This window comes from Macrobrachium nipponense, chromosome 2, assembly GCF_015104395.2.
Source record: "Macrobrachium nipponense isolate FS-2020 chromosome 2, ASM1510439v2, whole genome shotgun sequence".
In the NCBI taxonomy this organism is placed as follows: Eukaryota; Metazoa; Arthropoda; class Malacostraca; order Decapoda; family Palaemonidae; genus Macrobrachium; species Macrobrachium nipponense.
Window position 1 is genome coordinate 52,039,034 of NC_087201.1, and position 26,975 is coordinate 52,066,008.

The 26,975-nt window shown below is 40.0% G+C and overlaps 1 protein-coding gene across 1 annotated transcript in view; it reads right to left on the reverse strand.

Moving 5' to 3' along the window:
• LOC135220573 (ATP-binding cassette sub-family F member 2-like) overlaps positions 1-25,512 on the reverse strand; it is a 74,000-nt gene extending 48,488 nt beyond the window's left edge. Inside the window, exons 1-3 of the mRNA XM_064257816.1 lie at positions 25,363-25,512; positions 4,884-4,991; positions 144-246 (exon numbers count right to left, since the gene is read on the reverse strand). Coding sequence (XP_064113886.1) covers positions 144-246; positions 4,884-4,982 — 202 coding nt within the window. The 5' untranslated portion in view covers positions 4,983-4,991; positions 25,363-25,512. The remainder of the gene's footprint in view (positions 1-143; positions 247-4,883; positions 4,992-25,362) is intronic.
• Between the last annotated feature and the right edge of the window lie 1,463 nt (positions 25,513-26,975).

Genomic DNA, 26,975 nt, shown 5'->3' on the forward strand with positions numbered 1-26,975 from the left:
CAAGTTTAAAACTTTTCTACAGCAAAGAAAATCAAAACATTTGCTCTAAAAAGTGGAAATTTAACTTGACTGTCTCACTAGGATCAATTTACAATATATATTGTAATAACCTGCTTTAAAAACTATGAATATATTTAATATACCTTCGGCACTTAGAGGGGTATCAGTACCGTTCACCCCATTTGTCATTGGAGTAGTTTCTCTGGAATTTTTCTTGGAGTTGTTGGAACTGCCATTTTCTTGAAGCTGCAAATAAAATGCATTATATACTAATTACTAGTAATCTATTTTCTTTACTCAAATAAAATATATAGGAAATACAGGAAATAACAATAACTGGATATGTTTCACAAAATCATTATCACAGCAAATAACAAAGCTTTAAACAACTAATAGCGCATGTTGTTTAACCCTTTCGCTTAGGACCATTATAAAGAATAACATCCGTGGGAAGTGGCAGTGACTTGAGTGGTAGGCATAAAAATGCTCATGTCTTTTTTTTTCTGAAGCTCCAATAATGTTCATGGTAGAAAGCTCAATTTTGTTTAGCTTTGCTGCTGAATGATTTTCCATACAATTGCATAAAAAATAACCCCAAAATTACTTTTATGAAGGTGGAATGATTGATTTATGTAAAAATGTACCATGGCGTATGTAGGTAGAATAATGAGTAAAATTACAATAAAAGAAAATTTTGTACTTCCCACCCCCATAGCACACCCAGATAAATTAACTAATGATTACAATACAAAAGTTTTAATCATAGCACGAAATATGATAAAATGAATGACAAAGTTTTATATTTTTCTGTAAGAGAATGAACATGTTTGTTTGTTTGTATGGTGTTTTTATGTTGTATGGAACCAGTGGTTATTCAGCAACTGGACCAACGGCTTTACGCAACTTCCGAACCACGACGAGCGTGAACTTCTATCACCAGAAATACACGTCTCTAACCCCTAAGTGGATTGCCCGAGAATCGAACTCATGACCACCAAGGTGGCAAGTCAAGACCATACCGATCACGCCACTGAGGCGCTGAACATTTACTTTCCTCAAAACAATATACATGCAGGGTAAAAGTGTAAATGTCTAGATTTGACCACTGAAAGAAAAGCATCAAATACTCATGCCTAAAGATCCAAGTATTGAGTACCGAGTTTTGTGTTTGGCCAGTAATGAACAGACTGATGTCTAAAGATCACCAAAGGTTCCACAATTTATGGCAGACCTGTGGATGAGGAGACCATTCTGAAGGAAGAACTTGCCCTTTCCTGCCAAGTTGGGCAGTGATACCAGCGCTTCTCCCTTAGATAAACAGGTAAAAGAATTATGCTCCTGGACTCTGTCAAAGAACTTTCTTCACTAGCCTGAATAGTGATTATATATGTTTTGAAGTTTAGTCAATATTATTTTGTTTTCGTTTTCTGCATTGGTGAGGTGTGGGCGTTGTTCAACAAATGGGAAACATGTTTAATTTTATAGGGCTTCTTGGGAATGTGTAGTGTTGTGTTGTGATGTCATAGGAAGTGGCATCATAGACCAAAAGATGGCAGTGGCTTGGTGTGCAAAATGTAAACAAACCAGAGAACCGGTGGGCCTGTTTTGTTTTGGTAGTTAGCTGTGAGAGCTCTCTCTTGTATGTCAAATTTTGTGAGTTGTAAGTTGTCTAATTTTGTTTAAAGTCTTAAGCTGGATTATACTGGGACCGAGGAACGTAAACTAGTGGATAGATTGTATGATCAAACAAAAAACCGAAATCTGACCCAATGAATCATATGATTTTTTAAAACAAAAATGGTTCGGTCAGTTGAAGCTAGTTGGCGTTGTTCCCATAATCATTTTAAAGCCTGCTCACTCTGCTGCTATTGCTTTGAGCAAGTAGTACATGCTCTTGCATATGTATTTCCTTTGTTTTTGTGGCTTTCTATATAGTACACTCACATGATCAGGGACTTTTGTTAATCAAGCTGCCATCGAGTATAGTGTGCGACGTATTGTCAGTAGATTACACTAGGCTAGACTTTCTATGTCTGTCTCAGTTTTGGGTGATACCACTGATAATGTATATTACATGTGAGATAGCTTTTTACTCATATATAGGCCTAGAAGTAGAAGTTCATTAAGTTAAATGCATACCTTCATACATTAAATCAGGATCACCAGTAAGAATGCATTACTACTTCTTATAATTAACTACCCAGCATTTGCCAAAAGAGAAAGCTGGACATACCCAAAATGCACCTGGATGCCTTCCGGGCTCAAAGGCTGGTGATCCTATGAGATGATAAATAGCTCCCAAAATGCAGGACATCAAGAACACCACAAAGCAAGTCACATCTCGATTGCCCATTCCTTCAAAGCCAACATCCATATGTGGCTGAATGACTCCGTCCTAGTATCTTAAAACCCAGTGCCACTCCCACATCCTTACATTAGTGTACAATTACGCAAACCATCTCTTCAGATTATTAAGGTACAGTAAGGAACTGAGGTCGTCAAGTGACTTTTTCTTCTAAATGTTTTTGTATACATGTGAAACTCTTACATAAACCTGCCCTGTCATGTTAACCTCATGTCACAAGTTTATTCGGTAGCGTTTTATGTAAAGAGAATTTCTGTCACCCTCAGCACCAGCCTCTTATCCTTGCTATTACTGTTAATTCACTTATGTTCTACTTCAGGACCCCAGGTGGCCTGCATTATTCCTACTTGTCTTCTGATTTTGTACCGTAAATAGTACCAGTAATTCAGCTATCCTGAGAGTTTCTCTACAGAATCACTTTAAAGTAAGGCCTTAACCCCTTGCTCCTTCTCACTGTATTTTACCCTTGTAGGTGAACACTCAGATCAGTTTAATAGAACCCCACCTTCAAGGGTAAGACAATCAAATTGAGAAACACCCATTTGCCAATGTCAGTTACCATAACTAACAAATTTTTATTAAGGGTTGTGTTACAGTTGTCAACTTGTTAAAAAATGTGCTAATTTTCAATGGTGACTTCCATAAATAAAAAATAAATTTTTATTAATTTGTCACGCAATGGAGAGGAAAGTGTTACGCAAGTATGCTACTAAATTTACGGTGGTAGCTGTGGCTTAAGAAATGAATGTGATAACGAAGGCCAGAAAAGTTGAAGTGCCAGAAAACATTTTAAGGCACCAGATCAGAATTTGACACTGCATTTATCAAGTGGTTCAAGCTACGACATGGAAAGGGGTAAGCATTTCCAGGGAGAAGCAAGCCACAATTTTCAGAAGGAATTAAACCAAATGAATGACAGTGACTATTCATAAGCTTTGCTCTACTTTTGATAACACAGCAATGCACAGGTGGAATGAGCTGACAAGACAGCTATCAACTGCTAATCATCCACAGTTAACAAGCCTTGGAAAGGTTCCACCAGACATTGAAAAGTATGCTAACAAAATATGGTTGTGGTTGTGAAACATTTGTTGACATTGGGCATTTTTTGGGGTATGGGGCATTTTTTGGGGTGATTTCTGTAATCTGAGATTTTGTGGTCCAGCAGTGGCCTGGTCCCAAGGGAGCCAGTTTAAAAGAGATCGAACTGTACTATGTCAATAATTCCTACATAACCACATTGGATCTCACACATCACTCACTCTTGCTAGGGGAGGATGCCATGCGAGCCTCTAACACAAGAGCCAACTCTTAGCTAAAAAATCATTTGGAGAATGCATCAAATTTCAGACAGAAAACGGTTGAGCAAGATGGGGAAGGTTACAGACCTTTGCCTCAAAAGCCATGCCTTGATTCCCTGACAGAGGAGACCTATTACTGCAGGGCAATCCAGAGGGCAGGCTACAGACAGCCGAAAACTTTGACACCTCTCAGAGGAAAACTGAATGGTCAATCTTTATGGTGGAACTGCAATCTCTACCCATACTACTCTATCAAAAGTCTATTGCTGAAGATTTAAACTAATATCTTCCTCAATTTTACGTATCCCATTCTCCTAAACCACACATGGGGGAATGAGAGAAGAATCAAACCTATCAGGCAATGGTTCTACTTCACAATTTTATGTAGCTTCACTACAGACAACTCATTATATTCTTCGCAATGAGTAGACATATCACTTCCATTATCTGCATAGGTAACACACCATGTGATCATCATGTACAACCAAATTCTTTTGGTTTCCATAAAAACTCGTTCTTACAAAGCCTAATGTTTCTATCTCTGTGTGCTTCAGATGACATAAAGCAAAAAGAAACAGATAGCTCAACACTGCTCAGAAAAGAGAGAGGAGAGAGAGAGAGACGAGGAGAGGAGGAGAGAGAAGAGAGATTGAACGAGGAGCAGAGAGAGAGAGCGAGAGAGACGAAGAGAGAGAGAGAGAGAGAGAGAGAGAGAGAGAGAGAGAGAGATAATCAAAATTATTAGAGCTGAAGAGTCAGAAATAATCAGAATTATTAGAGCACAAAGACACAGACTGAAGAATTCTGACAAGTACGTAAACATTCCAATGTCAACTGGTGGGAAAGAAGTGATTACAGAGACAATCCATCAGGGTCAGCAAGTAGTTTATTTCAATGCTGATTGCACCTAACAGTACATACTAAGTTGTCAGCTATCTTGAACAGTAGGTACCATTCACCCCAGATAAATGGTGCTTCAGAAGTTTACATGACTGCTCTGGAAACCAGTGACAACAAAGTACTGTACAATTGTCATGGCATCAACTTAAGAAATTATCATTAAAGAAATGAAAATCTAATGGGAGAGAAAAACCTCAGAACAAACATGCCCAATCAAAATCTACAAATGGAGTCCATTTGTAATCAATATGTTAAACTATGCTGAGTATATCTACATAGTTTGTCTACCTGATGATAAAATAAAATATAATTATTACCTCTTTCTCCTCTTTGCTTTCAACTTTCTTTCCACTCTGTTTGGCTTTTGCTGCTTCCCTCTTCTTCTGGTCACGCTTCTTCTTGGCATCAGACGGCATCTTTCAGATCTGGGGAAACAATCCGTAGTAGTACAGTACTGCAAAATTACAATTCACCAAAAATAAAACTGTCTAATGATAAAATCCATAAACACATTTCACCAAAATCACAATTTTTCAAGGTATTGTACATACTTTTGAAGACCTAATTTTTAAGTTAATTTTAAGGGGGTCACATCATAAATAAACACAAAATATAAAGTTAGCATATAAAGAATAATATTAACATATTAGTATCATACTATAAAATACACATTGAATATGCATCTTTTCCATGGATCTTTTAAAAACATGTTATTGTTATAATACAATTAAGTTTGTTCATACTTACCTGGCAGATATATATATAGCTGTATTCTCCGAAGTCCGACAGAATTTCAAAACTCGCGGCACACGCAGTGGGCGGCCAGGTGGTAGTACCCATTCCCGCCGCTGGGAGACGGATATCAGGAACTATTCCCATTTTCTATTCATATTTTATCAGTGCCACTGTCTCCTGAGGGGAGGTGGGTGGGCACTTTAATTATATATATCTGCCAGGTAAGTATGAACAAACTTAATTGTATTATAACAATAACATTTTGTTCATGAAACTTACCTGACAGATATATATATATAGCTGAATCCCACCTTCGGATGGTGGGAAGAGACAGAATAGGATTTTTTGGGAAACTAAATTAAGTCGATGATATACATCTTGGTTCCTCACCTGTTAGCATAGCCGACTTCGTGATTACTGTCACCAAAGTCTGCTTCTGCGTTACTAGAGTTGCCAGCGAGGTAGAGACCTGTAATGCTGGTGCGCTCTAGATGATCTGTCAACGGGGGCGTGACCACAATGTGACTAGACCATATGACCATACTTCTGAGGGCGACGAAGCTAAAAACCACCACCTGACCTAACCTATCAAAGTTAGTTCCATAACTTCTAGGCTAAAGAAAAGGAACGCGCCTCAAGCGACCAACCCTTCAAAGTTAAAAGCACACCTATCCCTTTTCTATAGGATAGGATTCGTGTTGCTTGCTGCCCCCAATAATATATCTACGGATATGTATGGTCCTAGCGACTTACGATCTCAAATGTCGTCTTCACATCCCGTCGGGTGTGTGAAGCGAACACAGAGTTGCTTCGCTAAAGCGTGGCACTCAGGATGTTACTGAGTGACATGCCCTGTTGAAATGCTTCCGAGGCCGCGCCCTCACCTCTTGAGCATTCATATTAAGAAAAAATCTCAAATCTTTATGCAAACATAATGAATGAGACTTCTTAAAAGAACTCCTTGACTATAATGCCAGGGTGTTCTTGGACATGAACTAGTCTGGTCTTTTACGGAACACCGCAGATTGTCCGTTGACCTCGACTTACTATAGTTTTATCAAGATAAAACTTGAGAGACCCGACAGGGCACAGGACTCTCTAATGCCCTTGCCCAATAATTTGTGCCATACCCTTGGTCTCCAAGCCTTCGGGTCAAGGGTTAGACAGGTTTTCGTTCTTATCAAGAACGGAAGGCTTAGAGGACAGACCGCATTATGTCCTTTAAAGCTAAAACCTCTGATGATGGCTAAAAGCTCACTAACCCTCTTTGCCGTGGCTAGAGCGGTTAGAATGTTAGCCTTTCTGGTCACGTGTATTAAGTTCACAGAAAGGATAGGTTCGAAATGCTTTTGGCATCAGAAACTCAGACTACGTCTAAGTTCCATGCCGGCCTGCCGGAACCTGCCGATCCAGAGAATTTCAAGATCTCCCCAGACCTCAAAGATCGTGAAGCTTTGTTGTTTAACAGAACCGAATCTCTGAGCCTAGAGGCCGTCAACAACATATTTGCATATTCTACAATAGTTAGGACTTCTATCTTATCTCATACTTCATACGGAAAGATAGAACCATAAAGAAATTCACAGAGGTCGAGTTGGAGGAACAGTCATTTCCCTTCACTATCTCCAGAAACGGCCCGCTCCGATTGAACACTGAAAATAGGCAGCATTGCTTTGCCTTGGCCAAGAGACTGCCATAATCTTGAAGATCTTATCGCTTCTCGATAGTCTGAACGCCTTCAGACTCAGAGAGGAGAGATATTAGATACTTCACTAAGTGACGATGTTAGATTACACCGATTCTCTCGGGAAGGGTCTTTGGACAATTCTCTGAATACCTGACCTCTGTGAATCCAACCTCTTAGAGGCCAACATGTGGCGACTAAAGCTAATCCTCTAGGATCATGAATAAGGGAACAACTTAAGAGGAAGCTCCTTCGTCTTCAATATTACGAAAAACTTAACGAAAGGACGCCCTCAGTCTCTCCTCACTTTCGACATACTTCTAAGTGAGGATTACTCAGACGTCAGTAGTTGTTGCCTTCGATCGAGAAGACCCGCACGGACGTGCACTAGTTTAACGAACCTCTTGAGGATCGTTACGTTCCGTGCCCAAGCCCATAACGAATTCTCTCTTCTTGAGCTATGAGAGAGCTGAGAAATTATCCGAGATGATTTGGGCCACTCGATCCAAACTCACCCTTCGAGGAACTGGAGAGCCGACCAATTTGGCTTCCAATTCTTTCAGACAATGTGCCAGAACATCTGTTCCTCTGTTCGGATGTCTGGCACCCTCTAGCTATCACCCGAGGTGATCCTCAAGCCGTTGAGAGAAAATTAGAATTATTACAAGATTTTTTATGTTATTCCAATTTCTTCGTGAGGAAAAATTGTAGAGGTCTGAATTGCTGTTTATTCAGGGAAAACAAGCTTCTCCAGCGAGGAAATGGTCCCCAGCAAACTCATCCATTCCCTCACTCAGCCTGCTTCCTTCCCTAAATAAGGCTGCACTTTGCATAAGCAGGAGAGCATTATTATAGTGCTATGCCGCGGTAGATTCGTACAGAATTCGGTAAACCCGCACCGAACAAGTATAAGAGATATCTTGTTGAAATTTCTAAGTAAACGGAAGGCATGTTCATTCATGATTACTAGAAATTTCCTCAACCCGAGGCTAAAATCCATGATTGTAGTGGGCAGAGAGACGCAACCAACCTCGCATGACACCGACCTAGCCGGTACTGCGTAGATCACAGTAACAGCAGCCTTGTTCATCGTCTCGCACTATCTGCCTGAGTTGCCAGCTACTCCTTTTACGAAGGGATAGGTATGAAATTATCGAGCAAAAGTAAACTCTCAAGCAGGCATATTTAAACGAAACAAAATTCGCTAAATACAGAATCTGAGTTGGTGTTGTCGTAACCATACCTGAATAGTTATTCTTACTCCGAAAACTCTTGGAAGGTTGAAGGGAGTGTCAAATAAATACATTAGAACAACAGTTCTTTCGGCTTCTATCCGCAGAGGTAAATACGATATGCGTATATGACTTGACCCATGCGTTAGCAAAATGACGCAAAGATAAACTACGTAAGTATTGTAGTAATTTGAACATCGAATTCTCTACTACATCTTTCCTCGACGAGGAAGAGAGAAAGAAAGGAAAAAGACTGTCCACGTTCTAATGAATGAGACTTTTTAAAAGAACTCCTTGACTCTTTGCCAAGAAAAGGGAGTAATATTCGAATAGAGATCATCAAGAGAGAACCGAGGATCGAAAAGGACCGTTCAATGTTCTTCTGATATTGGACATAAGACTTCCTGGATCTAGTCTACAAGTCTTTTTCCTACTCCCCGGATGAGCCTCTGAAAATGAATGAGAGCTCTTCCGAAATTTGTTAATGAGTTTATCCGCTTAAACGATAAAAACGTTAAAATCTATGTCAATGAGAACTACCCCATTTATGAGGGGTCCCCCACTTAAATGACAAAACGTTTAGTATCTTGACAATGGGGAAAACGTCCTTACTTGACAAAACTATTAGCACTTTGCTAATAGGGGAAAACCCTTTAACATGACCGAAAGTCACCCAGGAATCCGAGTATATAATCTTCCCGATTCTCAGAGAAATCGATGAAGAGGAAAGAGGGATCGAAGAAAAAATTTGGGTTCTAACACGCTCTAAAATGCGTACATCAATCCTACTTCTTCCGTAATCAGTCACACATTTCACTAATTACATTGAACTTATGCAAAGAAAACATGTAAACGCCATATATACTAAGCGAGTGTCTACCGAAAGTTCCGGTAGCTTCACCTTACCCCAAGCAGACAACAAAGTCTGAAACTAGGCTAACTAGCTTCAGACATCAAATGCAATGAAAAATTTACGATAGCGTATGCCTAGCCACAAATCCAAGTCAATAATCGAAAGAATAATTAGGATACTTAAGCGGCTAATGAAGTTTCAAAATCCTAGGCGGAGGTCTGTAAACAGTTGTTTACCGACCGGCGACAGAATAAAAATATGAATAGAAAATGGGAATAGTTCCTGATATCCGCCTCCCAGCGGCGGGAATGGGTACTACACCTGGCGCCCACTGCGTGTGCCGCGAGTTTTGAAATTCTGTCGGACTTCGGAGAATACAGCTATATATATATCTGTCAGGTAAGTTTCATGAACAAATTATACTTTACTTCACTGTATCCAATAATATTGGATATGGATATCAGCTGAGGGAAGTTTATTTTGCCATATTTATTCTGAAAGTTTATTTTGCTTCTGGTTAGCGTAAATGAATCCTCTAGACACACTATTTATGGGAAAAGGATATTTTTGTTATACATTGTTGTCAAAATACGACTTAAATATGTCGTGAGAATTTTTTTTTCCGTAATAGATGGTGGTAGGGTAATGTTGTGTAAAAATTCAACAGATCATTCTCTATTTTCACTTGATTTCATCATAAGAGCTTCACACATTCATCTTTTATCGGCATGAACTCAATAGTAAAATGTGTTCTTCATGCCCAGTAGTTTTGATTTAAATACTTTTCTCTACAATCTTATTTAAGAAAATGTTATTGTTATAATACAATTAAGTTTGTTCATACTTACCTGGCAGATATATATATAGCTGTATTCTCCGAAGTCCGACAGAATTTCAAAATTCGCGGCACACGCAGTGGGCGGCCAGGTGGTAGTACCCATTCCCGCCGCTGGGAGGCGGATATCAGGAACTATTCCCATTTTCTATTCATATTTTATCAGTGCCACTGTCTCCTGAGGGGAGGTGGGTGGGCACTTTAATTATATATATCTGCCAGGTAAGTATGAACAAACTTAATTGTATTATAACAATAACATTTTGTTCATGAAACTTACCTGACAGATATATATATAGCTGAATCCCACCTTCGAATGGTGGGAAGAGACAGAATAGGATTTTTGGGAAACTAAATTAAGTAGATGATATACATCTTGGTTCCTGACCTGTTAGCATAGCCGACTTCGTGATTACTGTCACCAAAGTCTGCTTCTGCGTTACTAGAGTTGCCAGCGAGGTAGAGACCTGTAATGCTGGTGCGCTCTAGATGATCTGTCAACGGGGGCGTGACCACAATGTGACTAGACCATATGACCATACTTCTGAGGACACCGAAGCTAAAACCACCACCTGACCTAACCTATCAAAGTTAGTTCCATAACTTCTAGGCTAAAGAAAAGGAACGCGCCTCAAGCGACCAACCCTTCAAAGTTAAAAGCACACCTATCCCTTTTCTATCGGATAGGATTCGTGTTGCTTCCTGCCCCCAATAATATATCTACGGATATGTATGGTCCTAGCGACTTACGGATCTGAAATGTCGTCTTCACATCCCGTCGGGAGTGTGAAGCGAACACAGAGTTGCTTCGCTAAAGCATGGCACTCAGGATGTTACTGAGTGTCATGCTCTGTTGAAATGCTTCCGAGGCCGCGCCCTCACCTCTTGAGCATTCATATTAAGAAAAAAATCTCAAATCTTTATGCAAACATAATGAATGAGACCTCTTAAAAGAACTCCTTGGCTATAATGCCAGGGTGTTCTTGGACATGAACCAGTCTGGTCTTTTTACGGAACACCGCAGATTGTCGGGAGTGTGAAGCGAACCCAGAGTTGCTTCGCTAAAGTATGGCACTCAGGATGTTACCGAGTGTCATGCTCTGTTGAAATGCTTCCGAGGCCGCGCCCTCACCTCTTGAGCATTGATATTAAGAAAAAATCTCAAATCTTTATGCAAACATAATGAATGAGACCTCTTAAAAGAACTCCTTGGCTATAATGCCAGGGTGTTCTTGGACATGAACCAGTCTGGTCTTTTTACGGAACACCGCAGATTGTCCGTTGACCTTGACTTTCTATAGTTTTATCAAGATAAAACTTGAGAGACCCTACAGGGCACAGGACTCTCTAATGCCCTTGCCCAATAATTTGTGCCATACCCTTGGTCTCCAAGCCTTCGGGTCAAGGGTTAGACAGGTTTTCGTTCTTATCAAGAACGGAAGGCTTAGAGGACAGACCGCATTATGTCCTTTAAAGCCAAAACCTCTGATGATGGCTAAAACCTCTCTAACCCTCCTTGCCGTGGCTAGAGCGGTTAGAATATTAGCCTTTCTGGTCACGTGTATTAAGTTCGCAGAAAGGATAGGTTCGAAATGCTTTTGGCATCAGAAACTCAGACTACGTCTAAGTTCCATGCCGGAACCTGCGATCCAGAGAATTTCAAGATCTCCACAGACCTCAAAGATCGTGAAGCTTTGTTGTTTGACAGAACCGAATCTCTGAGCCTAGAGGCCGTCAACAACATATTTGCATATTCTACAATAGTTAGGACTTCTATCTTATCTCATACTTCATACGGAAAGATAGAACCATAACGAAATTCACAGAGGTCGAGGTGGAGGAACAGTCATTTCCTTTCACTATCTCCAGAAACGGCCCCCTCCGATTGAACACTGAAAATAGGCAGCACTGCTTTGCCTTGGCCAAGAGACTGCCATTAATCTTGAAGATCTTATCGCTTCTCGATAGTCTGAACGCCTTCAGACTCAGAGAGGAGAGATATTAGATACTTCACTTAAGTGACGATGTTAGATTACACCGATTCTCTCGGGAAGGGTCTTTGGACCATTCTCTGAATTACCTGACCTCTGTGAATCCAACCTCTTAGAGGCCAACATGTGGCGACTAAAGCTAATCCTCTAGGATCATGAATAAGGGAACAACTTAAGAGGAAGCTCCTTCGTCTTCAATATTACGAAAAACTTAACGAAAGGACGCCCTCAGTCTCTCCTCACTTTAGACATACTTCTAAGTGAGGATTACTCAGACGTCAGTAGTTGTTGCCTTCGATCGAGAAGACCCGCACGGACATGCACTAGTTTAACGAACCTCTTGAGGATCGTTACGTTCCGTGCCCAAGCCCATAACGAATTCTCTCTTCTTGAGCTATGAGAGAGCTGAGAAATTATCCGAGATGATTTGGGCCACTCGATCCAAACTCACCCTTCGAGGAACTGGAGAGCCGACCAATTTGGCTTCCAATTCTTTCAGACAATGTGCCAGAACATCTGTTCTCTGTTCGGATGTCTGGCACCCTCTAGCTATCACCCGAGGTGATCCTCAAGCCGTTGAGAGAAAATTAGAATTACAAGATCTTTGATGTTATTCCAATTTCTTCGTGAGGAAAATTTGTAGAGGTCTGAATTGCTGTTTATTCAGGGAAAACAAGCTTCTCCAGCGAGGAAATGGTCCCCAGCAAACTCATCCATTCCCTCCCTCAGCCTGCTTCCTTCCCTAAATAAGGCTGCGCTTTGCATAAGCAGGAGAGCATTATTATAGTGCCATGCCGCAGTAGATTCGTACAGAATTCTGTTACCGTGCGGTAAACCCGCACCGAACAAGTATAAGAGATATCTTGTTGAAATTTTCTAAGTAAACGGAAGGCATGATCATTCAAGATTACTAGAAATTTCCTCAACCCGAGGCTAAAATCCATGATTGTAGGGCAGAGAGACGGTTTATTCCGCCATTCCCGCAAGGGAGAGAGACGTAACCAACCGCGCATGACACCGAGCTAACCAGTACTGCGTAGATCACAGTAACAGCAGCCTTGTTCATCGTCTCGCACTATCTGCCTGAGTTGCCGGCTACTCCTTTTACGAAGGGATAGGTATGAAATTATCGAGCAAAAGGAAACTCTCAAGCAGGCATATTTAAACGAAACAAAATTCGCTAAATACAGAAGCTGAGTTGGTGTTGCAGTTCAATTAGAATACTTCTCGTCTAAGTCGCAATCCGTAGAATAACTAGGATATGTTCCATGCCGGAACCGCCTACCCCTCGGACAATTCAACTGCTTAGTAGAATCATGTCGCGAGGTTAATATACGTAGTATATTTATAGTATTCTGAACAACGATCTCCATCCTAAATTCTTTCCTTCAAGAAAACAAAATAAGGATTGGAGATCGACCACCTTCGATCTCTATCAAAAAGAGTGAAGAAGTCTTCCTCGAAGGAAAGCTTCAATGGTGAACAGAATACTATCTGCCTGAGTTGCCAGCTACTCCCTTTACGAAGGAATAGGTATGATATTATCGAGCAAAAGGAAACTCTCAAGCAGGCCTATTTAAACGAAACAGAATTCGCTAAATACAGAAGCTGAGTTGGTGTTGTCGTAACAATACCTGAAGAGTTGTTCTTACTCCGAAAACTCTTGGAAGGTTGAAGGGAGTGTCAAATAAATACATTAGAACAACAGTTCTTTCGGCTTCTATCCGCAGAGGTAAATACGATATGCGTATATGACTTGACCCATGCGTTAGCAAAATGACGCAAAGATAAACTACGTAAGTATTGTAGTAATTTGAACATCGAATTCTCTACTACATCTTTCCTCGACGAGGAAGAGAGAAAGAAAGGAAAACGACTGTCCACGTTCTAATGAACGAGACTTTTTAAAAGAACTCCTTGACTCTTTGTCAAGACTCTTTTCCAAGAAAAGGGAGTAATATTCGAATAGAGATCATCAAGAGAGAACCGAGGATCGAAAAAGACCGTTCAATGTTCTTATGATATTGGACATAAGACTTCCTGGATCTAGTCTACAAGTCTTTTTCCTACTCCCCGGATGAGCCTCTGAAAATGAATGAGAGCTCTTCCGAAATTTGTTAATGAGTTTATCCGCTTAAACGATAAAAACGTTAAAATCTATGTCAATGAGAACTACCCCATTTATGAGGGGTCCCCCACTTAAATGACAAAACGTTTAATATCTTGACAATGGGGAAAACGTCCTTACTTGACAAAACTATTAGCACTTTGCTAATAGGGGAAAACCCTTTAACATGACCGAAAGTCACCCAGGAATCCGAGTATATAATCTTCCAGTTTCTCAGAGAAATCGATGAAGAGGAAAGAGGGATCGAAGAAAAAATTCGGGTATGTCTCTCCGCTAACTCCGAATCCTTTTTAAAAATTTCTGTAAAGGAATGTCCTGTGGAGAGTCCTGAAAAAACCTCCTCTTGACGAGCGTTTATAAAGCGTCAAGCGACCTAAGAAACGTCCTGAACAGCAAATAAGACGCCTTCTACAAGTCTTTTCTCTCGCAAAGCGTCCTGCCGAGCTTCCACCGAAGCGTCCTGGCGAATGTCCACAAAAGCGTCCTCATAAGCGTCCTGCTGAGCGTCCTCAAAAGCGTCCTGCCGAGCGTCCTCAAAAGCGTCCTGCTGAGCGTCCTCAAAAAAAACGTCCTGCGTAGCTACGAGCGTGTCTGAGCAGAGAACATTAAGTCTTCTGAACGACGTTTCAGAGAGGAACTCGTTGAGCGCCCTGATGCATGCAAGGCCCGCCAAGAGGCGTCCTGGCGAGCGACCTTGCCAACATCTCAATGTTATGACGAACCGCGTTTTGCGTATGACGTTGAATATTTTCAAGGGACGTCCTCATGCGAGTTTCATGGAGAGCCGCACGCTGCTCCTGAAGTGTGTGAACACTAAATGCAAAAGAACATCTCCAGAAACGCACTCAGCAAAGGAACGCCGAGCTTCCGAAAGACAACCTCGCAAGGTGCTTGACAAGCGTCCTGGAGAATGACTCTACTTATAGGACGTCGAGCACCTCCAAAAGCTTCCTCACGTCTAAATTGCTCTTCTTATGCCGAACCAGAGACATAAGTTGTTTGACTGTGCAAAGCAGCTTGCCGGACGTCAAACTTATCAGCTTGCTTTTCCGAAGTAAAGCGAACGTTACATAACGTATACGGAGCGCCATGAGGAGAGGAGACGAATACTGAGTTGCTCCTCCAAAAGGTGGAATCTAGAATGTCCTTGATTACCAAATTCTTTTGGAATGCTAAATAAAATTCGAGAGCCCTGACAGGGCACAGGACTCTTTCATCCTCTCGAGACGAGAGAGAGAGACTGAAGCGTCCTCTTCTCTAAAACCTCTTTAGAGGAGAGGACGTGAAGCGTCCTCTTCTCTAAAGCCTCTTTAGGGGGCGCGAGTCCTTCAAGATTCGTGCACGTGCTCGATCTTCGGCAGCCTGAGAAGCGACAACAGGACCTGCCGAAAGGAAGCCAGATCAGCATGAAAAACCCGTAACCCTCCTTCGGCTTTTGACATGCCCTCTCCCTGGTTTCCTGGGAGCCCGACAGAGGTCTAGGCCTAGAGGCGTTATGGTGGCCGATCTGACGTTTCCCTCCTGACGAGAGAGAGGACGTGAAGCGTCCTCTTCTCTAAAGCTTCTTAGAGGGCGCGAGTCCTTCCGAGAGCTCCAACCCTTGCGCGGGGAGGACGCCTCGGAGGACGAGAAGCAATCCTTCAAGATTCGTGCACGTGCACGATCTTTAGCAGCCTGGGAAGCGTCAACAGGGCCTGCCGAAGGGACGCCAGATCGGTGGGGAGCCCCCGTAACCCTCTTGCGGCTTTCGACATGCCCTCTCCCTGAGTCCTGGGAGTCCGACAGAGGTCCAGGCCTTGAGGCATTATGGGGCCGATCTGACGCCCCCTCCACAACACAAGGGGCACTACACTTCACAACACTGATTGGAGAGCGAGCACTTTAGTCTAAGATTACTTGATGTAATCCTCTAGCAGACACTTCTTCTAGGCCCGTAAGCCATAACACAGGGTTAGGCAAAATAAAATCTACAGGAGGTTAGAAGGTTCATTATTTCTAACTTCTGTTTACTGTGGAGGAAAACTCCTGATTCTAACACGCTCTAAAATGCGTACATGAATCCTCCTTCTTCCGTAATCAGTCACACATTATACTAATTACATTGAACTTATGCAAAGAAAACATGTAAACGTCATATATACTAAGCGAGTGTCTACCGAAAGTTCCGGTAGCCTCACCTTACCCCATGCGGACAACAAAGTCTGAAACTAGGCTAACTAGCTTCAGACATCAAATGCAATGAAAAAATTTACGATAGCGTATGCCTAGCCACAAATCCAAGTCAATAATCGAAAGAATAATTAGGATACTTAAGCGGCTAATGAAGTTTCAAAATCCTAGGCGGAGGTCTGTAAACAGTTGTTTACCGACCGGCGACAGAAAAAATATGAATAGAAAATGGGAATAGTTCCTGATATCCGCCTCCCAGCGGCGGGAATGGGTACTACCACCTGGCCGCCCACTGCGTGTGCCGCGAATTTTGAAATTCTGTCGGACTTCGGAGAATACAGCTATATATATATCTGTCAGGTAAGTTTCATGAACAAAATATAGATTGTTAAAGGAGTTTCCTCCATGATGCTGATGCACGATAACTTAAAAAGTCCATTAGCAGAGAGAGAGAGAGAGAGAGTTAGTCATTAGCAGAGAGAGAGAGAGACGAGAGAGAGAGAGAGAGAGAGAGAGAGAGAGAGAGAGAGAAGAGAGAGAGAGAGAGAGAGAGAGAGAGGGCTGGACAATTGGTTTTTTATACATGTATTATAACGGATAACTATTAAAATAGTGTAAATAGAATTAAGTGAAATAACATTTTACTGATATTCTGCTATTTACATTATTACTATAATAACTGCCTATTAACATAGGCAGTTATAAGCATTTGGTGTTGGAACTATTAAAATAGCCTGTTATAAGCACTTTTAGAGGACGATACCTGCCAACTTAACAGAGATTTTTGCTTGACGCTGGTGGTTATGGTCCCTATTCACCTAATTATGGGGGCCATACTGTAGTACAGTACAAAGTAAAAGGATTCTGTGAAATAATTTGTTGATATTTTGGTTGAGTTATTACATTAAAGGTTAGGAGAGAGAGAGAGAGAGAGAGAGAGAGAGAGAGAGAGAGAGAGAGAGAGAGAGAGAGAGAGAGAGAGAGAGAGAGAGAGAGAGAGAGAGATATTTTTACATCAGTTAACAGTTTTGTGATGTTGTGGGATTTTACTTTAACATTTTATTGATATTTTGCTGTATTTACAATTATACATTTTAAAAGTAGTAAATTTTTAAAATATAAAAATTTAGTCTTGAAAATAAAATGAAAATCCGGTATGTACAGGCAATCCCCGGTTACCGGCGATCTGGTTTTATGTTTGTTTGTATGGTGCTTTTACGTTGCATGAAACCAGTGGTTATTCAGTAACGGGACCAATGGCTTTATGTGATTTCCGAACCACGTCGAGAGTGAACTTCTATCACCAGAAATATACATATCTCACCCCTCAATGGAATGACCACCGAGGTGGGACGGTAATACCATACCAACCACGCCACTGAGGCGCTTGATCTGATCTGGTCTGGTTTTATGGGGCTTGTCTAGTGATATAAAATCGGCGATTTATGACGCCACAACGGGTTGAGTTCTGGTGGCGCCAATAACAGTTATGGCGCCATAAGGATGCTTATGACTCCGATAACCAGTTATCGGCATTATGGCGCCATAAACTGCCGAGTTTCGGTTAATGTCGGTTTTTGCTTGTAAGCACACCCCCACCGATAACCAGGGACTGCCTGTAATTACTGAATATTGATTAATGAAAAATTCAGTGTAGCGAATTTTCCGTAATACATATTTGGATACAGGAGACATTCCACAGACAAGAGCGATTAACTGAATGTGAGAATGCTGATCCTCAATCTTGCAGGGACCCACTGTACTTCATTTAATTTTAGCTATCTCAGGATTATGTAGTATTTATATAACATCTCATGTAATAAGTTGTTAATGTATTTTCATTTCCTTACACCAATATTACTGAGCATGGAATTTATGTACAAACCTGTGTATGCAGGGAACAGTCCTATATCACTATGAGTTACAGACTATTTTCATATATACTTGATAATCATTGCCTCACAATTTTCAGTGTCTGATCAGGGACCCATTTATTTATGCATAAAACATTGCTGGCAGTATTGAGTCAAGTATATCTTTGTTTTACCAGACCACAGAGCTGATCAACAGCTCTCCTAGGGCTGGCCCAAAGGATTAGATATTTTTATGTGGCTAGGAACCAATTGGTCACCTAGCAACGGGACCTACAGCTTATCAAATACTGGGACCTATGAGGTCACTGAGCACTGAAAAGGAAAACTGACAGCAAGAAGGTCTGAAAGGTGTAGCAGGAGGAAAACTTCCCAGTTGCACTACGAATGAATTGTTAAGAGGAAGGAAAGTATGATGGAAGAAAGATAATATGAATGGAGGTACAGTAAAAAGGAATGAAAGAGGTTGCAAGTAAGGGTTGAAGGGATGCTGTGAAGGATCTTAAGTAATGCCTACAGTGCACCATGTGAGGTGCATTGATGGCAGTACTCCCCTGCGGGAGCTGTTACTAAGATGCAAAGGAAGCTTGAGGTAGAGAGGTGTAGCTACGCATAAGGTTAAAGAATGGTTTAACTTGAAACAGAAGGAAAACCTTAGTATAATTTACAGGTAAATGATTTGACTTTGAAAAAGGTATTTGAAGGTGCTAAGGTAAAAACAGGTGTTTTGCAAGTCAACAAATGTTTCAGTAATAACAAGTGATATTTTGTATTGTTAAGTTCAAAAGGCAGGTTAGGTAGATGCCCAATTGACTGTGCCGCAGCAGTTTTGCCATGCTGTAATGGAACTTGCACGACTCATTAATGGGGACCAACCTACAAACACAGAAACTACAGAATGTACACAAGAGCAATTTCTTTTGACCAGGTATGTCATTACAAACAGAATTATTTAGCAGGTCCTGTGAATCCAGTCAACATATACAGTGGACCCACCGTATTCGCAGATTTCTCTCGGGAACGTTTCCCCGCATTATTCGCGGAAATTTCGCACATTCGCGGTATTTTTCTATGAGAAATATCCACAAATTGCTGGGTTTTTTTTTTTATCAATTTCATCATAAAATGCACTTTTTGTTATAAAACTATCAAACAAACCAAGTATGAACATTTTTAGTGGGTTTTTCTTGAGTTTTAACTAACAAAATAGGCTGTTTTTAGCATTTTTATAGGGGTTCCAAACATTTACTGGTTCTAACTATTATTCACGGGGGGGTCTGGTACGCATCCCCCACAAATACGGGGGGACCACTGTATTGTGGATAAAGGTTGTATCAAAGGGATAAAAATGGGAAGAATCCTCTTTGTTCTGGAGCCATATAAGTGAGTTGCAGTGGATAGTGGGACCGAATGAGCCACGTGCTAGTGAAGGATTATAATAGGAAAGATTATGTTTGCAAACAAATGAAGTATATCTGGTGCATGCGTAAACGACATTCTCACCTAATTAAACTTTGTCAAGTGTTTTGTGCACACAGTACATATATGGCAGGGTAAGGTTTCTTTCTTGCTCATTACATTATATATGTATTCTCGTGCAGTGCAGTATTAATATCTCAAAATGTGGAAAAAATATTCTCAAAGTTGCTTATGTTTTCAAGTTTTTCAGTCTGTTAACTTCACTTAACATGAGAGAAAACACGATTGATTACACATGCATGTCAACGAATTAATCCAGGGGACAAAGTTTTGTTCATGTTACCTAAGAGATGTCATGAACTTTTCTTATTGGCTGTGGCAAGGTCCATTTGATGTGCTTCAAAAGATTAAGAGGTAAAATGCTGTGCTGAGTATTAACCCTTAAGGGACGGGCTAAATTTATATGAAGCACACCCCCAACTGGGTAACCTTTAAGGTTGGCCAATTTAGGAGGAAAAAATCAATGGAAAGAGGAAGATATGCAAATGCATGTGTAGGAAGATAAAATTGTAAAAAAGTTTTCTAACAATATTTTCTTCTATTTTGTTACATTGTAATTATAGCTCATACAGTATCATAACAGATAAGAACCAAAATCAGTAACAAATTCTGAGAATATTTGTAGTAAAATACTGATGAGATTTACTGAGATGGGGAGATACAGTAACTTGTGAGGTATAAGTTTTTTCAAATATTTCTTTGCAAAATTACAATTATAGTTGACATATACTACCATAGGAGATAAGAACTAAAACCAACAGCATGCCCTGGGTATATTTATGCAAATAAATAAGATGTCATGGGATAGAGGGGCAATACATTCCCCATAAAGTCTCAAGGCACACTGATTTCCTTTGTCCTGTGCTGATCTAATACAGTTGCCATAAGTTACTTACGTGCCACTGAAGTGAAATTAACATCTTTCCCGCTAAATTCGTCCTAATCATATAGTGGTTAATAATACTATGAGTTAGCCAGTCAATTGCTAAAAATCTGTTATAGATGATCATACGAGCACGCCCGTCCATAAAGGGTTAATGGTGTGAAATGTCAGCATCACAAAATGCTCAAGCTTTACCATAACTGTGTAAGTCAAGGTAATGATATTAGCTGTAAAGTACCAATCATAATGGAAATGGTGATAATGGTAATGATGGATTGGGTGATAAGGATGATTTGGGATGCAAGACTGATTAGTAAGGAAATAACTATGCCAAGCTATGTTAAAAGTGAGAATGTGGCTAGGATCTTGTAGGAGTATGAGAATTTATTTACACAAAATTATACCAGGGAGGACAAATGTAACGGAAGATGTGTTAAATTAGGAGGAAAAAATTTCTGTAAGAAAGTCCCATCAAATGCTATATGCTTTACAGAGATAAGGATGATTAAAGTGACTGTAATTTGGAACTGGGAGTGACTGAACATTCTCATCGGATGTGTTTAGACTTCCACAGGATAAGCAAACTGACAATGTCCAACTCCAAGCCAACACCACATCAGAACTTGATAATCTTGCTTAAGTGGTAAGAAGTGTTATTTTACTAAGATTGACTCATCAAAGGGATATTGACAAATTCCTTTGAGGACAGCCTTTTTTTCTAACAAAGAGGTCTGATGCAATTGTTACTAACAGTGAAACCACATATTTGCGGATTTCTCTTTGGAACATATACCCCTTTATTTGGGGGAAATTCATGTATTTGCATATTTTTCTGTGAGAAATATCTACTAATTCCTGGTTTTCTTATTAATTTCATCATAAAATGAACTTTTTGTGATAAAAAAGAGGTATAAACATGTTTAGTGGGGGGTTTCTTGAGTTGTACCTAACAAAATAGGCAGTTGCAATCATTTTTATAGGGGTTTCAACTATTTGCGGGTGGGTCTGGTACGTATCCCCTGCGAATACGAGGGGAACACGGTATTACATTTGGTTTGGTTAATGCTAGTACAACTTTCAACCACATACAGAAATTGTTTATAGTATGAAGAATGTAGACATGTTTGTAGATGACATTTTAATTCAATCACATAGTTGGTTTGAGCATGTAGAAGTGCTAGTCAGTTTTGAGTATATATTACAGAAGGCATCCCTTATGGCTAGGCCATTAAAAACTGAAATTGGTCATTTTACAGTCAATTACTTGGGACATAAAGTGGATGAAGGAATTACACAAAGAGGTGGTGGACAAGGTCTGTAAGTTAATGAACACAGAAGTACCAAAAACAAAGAAAGGTGTAAAGTCTTTTTAGGGTTTACCTGGTTATTACTGCCAATTTATATCAGACTAAGCTGTTATTGATGCTCAAATAACTGATCTTACACAGAAATCTCAACCAAACAAAATAAACTGCAGCATTTCATATCAAGAATCACTTGAAAAATTAAAAGCAATTTTAGGGACACATCCCATTCTTTGATCACTTGATTTGAATACAAAATTTGTATTGCAGGTAGATGCTTCTGATATAAGTTTAGGGGCAGCATTATTGCAGTATGTGGAAGGTGAACATTGGCCAGTTCAGTATGGAAGCATAAAGCTTAAAGGCCCGTCCACAGCTCAATGAACTGCTCGATGTGATGTCAGAAGCAGAGAAACAGCAGATAAGGTTCTGCCTTTCCCGCTTCTGATGTCACATAGAGCAAAGTTCGTCGGGCAAAGATCGACCGTGTAGACGGAGCTAATGGAGCTCTCATTGACTCAGAAGAAGAAGAAGAAAAAGAAGACAAAAATGAGTGGTAAGGGCCATAAAGAAGTTATACCAGTTCCTGTAAAGAAATGCTTTGTTACTGTCTGACCATCAGTCATTAAAGTCTCTAAATGTACTGCCAATAACAAAGTGTAGGCTTATGCAATGGACAACATACCTTCAACAGTTTGACTGTACAATAAAGAATATTCCTAATGAGATAATGAAGGAGCAGATTGTCTTGGATGGTGAGCATATTTTTTGGTACTGTTACACTTTCATATTGTATATAATTTATAAGTTTTTGTATAAAAAGTAATTTATTTTGTATTGTTTTTGTTAATAATTGTGTATACTTTTGTATTAATGGTGTAATTTTCTTTATATTGTGTATTTTATTATAATTTTGTGATGGTTTCTTCATCTAGTGTAAGAAATTTTGTAACTTCAAAAAGTATAATGGAGGTACTGTCATAAAACAATAGTGAAGTGACCATAAATCAGCTTAACTCATAGGCAGGCTTCATAGACATTTTTAAAGTGTGTAAGGGCAGAAGGCATTTGAGACGCCAGCAAGGTGATAATGTGTGTGACGGAGGGGTCTTTGTGCTGGTGGAGTGGATGTCGCGATTGATCACATCCGAAAGTCACTCGAGCACTGACCATTGAAAACCATGTAGATTTTGTAGGAATAGGAAATGTTTGTAAGAATAGGTAGTATCATGCATGGATTTTATGTATAAATCTGTATACATACACAGGGAACAGTCCTATATCACACAGAGGTACATGAGCATTTCAATACTTGGTCATCCATTGCCTCATACTAGGTTAGGTCATAACCCTATTATTTTAATTATGTAGTGCCCTAAGTTAGGCTAGGTGGGGGTGGGGGGGGGCGGGGTTGTCCAGGTAGAGCAAAGCGATATGAGAAAAGTGCAGAACCAAGGGAACAGGTTCTGCTGACAGAAATAGAAACAAACTTGACCTTCCCTAAAATGCCATGTCCTGACCTGACTGAGGGGGTTTCACCCTCCTCCCCCATAACACTAAACAATATAAACAATGAACTAAGCTTCTGTTCTGAGATAGTGTTAGGTAAGAGCTTGATCCCGTCATTCTGCAAACTATAACCCCTCAGCTTTATGTAAAATCCCAACACACTAGGTTAGATCAGGTGGGAAGTCCAGGGGCAAACAGCATCCCCCCCCCTACTATGTAGGAACCTAGCCACCAAGGTTGGTACCAGTAGGGCAAAGCCCCCCCATCAAGTAAGAACCATATGCAAAGTTAACCCTTAATGGGTGATCCTCTTATATGAGTAGCAATAAGAGGTTTTGGGTGGTGGATAGATCCACTCATGGTGAGCATCAACATTAGCGTCATCAATTTAAAGGAATCAGGCAAGGAAAGTTTCCATTATTTCTATGTCCCATAACTTCACTAATGACAACTTTTACGATGGTTAAAATCTAGAAGACAGCAGCTTGTGAGTTAGTTGTGATCTTGACTTATATATTATATGTATATATTTGCTCATATATTGGTATACCCAGGGGTTGCTGTTGGTTTTAGGCTAGTATGCCCGTTATAATTATAATTCTGCAAAGAAAAGTGCAAAGAAATATTAGAAAAGACATGTATAATCCCAAATTCGACCTTAGCTGCATTCAAAACACTTAAAAATAGGAAAATCATACTTTCAATTCCAAAATGCAATTACGCTACCATTTACAGCTAAATCTTACCACTTAGGGAGGCTATTTTGCTACCAATATCGATTCACCTATATGTTTCTCAACAAACACTGGAAAACCCTTCTGTTTTCACCTCAACAATATGTTTATGGATTAAGAAAAACTTCCCAGCTTAGGAAACTTGAGGTTAAGATGGAAAACTGACCTGCCATTAGCTTCATGACAAATTCCGATACAGACTAATGTTTGTCAATGGTATTATAAACAAGATCCGGGCAATTGCATAATATAGTAAGGTAGCTTGAATTCCCCATTAAAAATTCCGATGTACTCACTGGGGTTCACTCTCAAGTATGAACATTCAGCGACAGCATGGGGGCTTTGAAGAAAAAAAAATTTGGTTGGTAACATTACATAATGGTCAGAAAATGTTAAAACTCGAGTTTCATAATGATACCAATAGGCTAAGGGGGCGATTAAACAAACAAAGGGATCTTTTCCTAGTCTTTTTTTTTTTTTTTTTTTTTTTTATGAGAGCCCGTTGGGGGTTACCGTAAAAACACAACAAAATTCTGTAAATAGTATAAAGAGAAAGATCCCCAAGAAATACCTTTTAGTCCTAGATAACGAACAATAAGGGGTCACTAATAATTTATACCTAGGAACGATCCCAACATAGTACAGCGAGCTGTAAGAAGGCATCTAGCCTACGAATTTGTAGGTGGGTGGGAAGGAACCTGGCATTCGCTTGCTCAACACCCTTACTGCGGCAGCCCTACTGAAATCTTTCGGGTTGTAAATTGGTTATGTGAACCGGTAAGGAACAAACAGCAAAGAGAGTCATCTTTAGCTACTGCGGCCTACGATGATGTATACCTACAACACACACACACACCCACACACGCACACACGTTTGGTACAGCTCAATTAAGTGACCGTAGGACACGACCAGCTGACTAGGTAATGCATTACCGGTAAAAACACATTAGTTTTTAATCCAATGACCTTAAGAGAAAGAAGGGGGAAATCTTTGTCTCCACCCAGTATATCTTTCTTTCTTCTTCCGCGCTGTCGCTGAGCAATACCTATAAAAGCCGAAGGTGACGCAAACCAAAGCCTGTTTGTAGGTCAATGATCGGCTACATTCGCTAGACTTAAAATTCATATCACCAATGAAAATGTACTCGGCAAATGAACTTCCACGGTATTCCATTCAACCTCCAACATCCAAATTCCTGATTTCGACACAAAAGCTGGAAAAAGGTTAAACCATTCGCCTGGCGAGACACCATAAACCAAGGCATGGTCGTCTATCGGTTGTCTGGCGTAAAATTAGGTAGGGGTGGTGATCCAAACTTCTTGGAAATAAAGTTCAAGTAACCTTCAACCGAAATCCCAGTTATAAGTGGACTCAAAAGACAAACTTACTTATTTAATGCGGTGTTCTGTTTTAGGTACTTTCCTCACGTGCGATTCTCACTCCGGGAATACCACTTCCACCATCTGCCACCAGATGGCAGCAGACTACGTCTTTAGTACCTGGGAATGAGCGTAATAAGTACGAGTTTATTAAGAGGAGCCTTCTAATTTCGAATATCTGCCTCAAATATGAATCGCAACAATTCGTATGATAAAAATCAAGTAAATTGTACTCCTCTCTCAAATAACGTATGAGTATTAAAGGTGTCGTCACGCTTAGTATTAAGCCCTACATGCTGCAGGGGCACATTTTCTCCTTTCGGTAGACTTTGGCGGGAAATGTTTGCATCCTTGACAATAAACTTTCCTTTCTTCAATAGCACTGGTAATGCAACTGCACTTTTAGAACTTATTTCTCCTTAAACTACATCGAAGGCACTAAATGATATTCTTGCTTGTGTTAAGGAATGGACGACATTAAGGAAATTACACGAAATAAAACAGAGTGCATGTTGGTATGGAGGAAAAATAACCCGACCCCCTGGTGATATTTGGATATTTAAACAATAATCCACTCCTGATTATTCATGAAGCGTGAAATTTATGTGTAGTTTGAGAGATTACTTTCAGTAGTCAAATCAATAAAGATGTAAGGGTTTCTGGCCAATATCTTGGAAATATCCTGTTGAGTGTTCTATAAAAAAAATAACTTGAGATTGATTATGTTGATGTCAAAAACAGAGTAGACTACTGTAAGATGCATCTTACGAAGCTGAAAAATTGATACAATGAAGCGGCAAACTTAATAAAACGGGCGGTGCCTCGAGTCAGGTTTACCATTGTGTTGGCTATATTGCCCCCACACCAATGCTAGGAAAATGTTTAAATTTTGTGTAATGATTAATCAAGCTGTCAAAACCATGTTGTCTTGTAAATATATTAGAAAGACTTGCTGTGTAGGCTATAATACAACCAAAGGAGTTAACAGGATTAGCTACAAATTACTGCAAGTTATGTGAGCCAAGATATAATTCGAATGTTGGTTTCAAAGCCTTTAAATTTTCGTCTCCAACACTATTCAAAACAAGCTCCCAATTGAAATCAAGAAGACTAAAATATGACGTTCTTATTCTTTGAGTGTTATGACAGTGTGGAGATGTATTGAGTCGAATAAATTTCAGAAAGTCTTTGCAATATTGTGTATGTGACAAGTTTAGTTGGCGGCTCGCAGATCGTTTTCCTGAAAAAATCTCAATTGCTTCACTTAAAATATTTTGGCATGTCTTCCTGTCGTTTCGTCAGCTACGGAAAAATTCCTCTGCCCTTGCTAAAATTTCAATGTAAATTTAGATATGAGCAGGAAGCAATTCTTGAAACTTGCCGAAGAATAGTTATTATAAAATACAGTTCTGCCCAAGAGTTTACCAATCTAAGTAATTAGCGTAACTATTTATTTTAAAAACGATTTAAATTGAAGGAAAATGAGGAACATTTTTCTCTGAAAATAGGAAACGATTGAAGTGAATGTAATTACGTTTCTATCTTTAAATCTTCACTTGAAAACCCTTCTGGACAGAGTCAACAGGCTATAGACCCTAAAGGGCTCGAAATGGAAATTATCC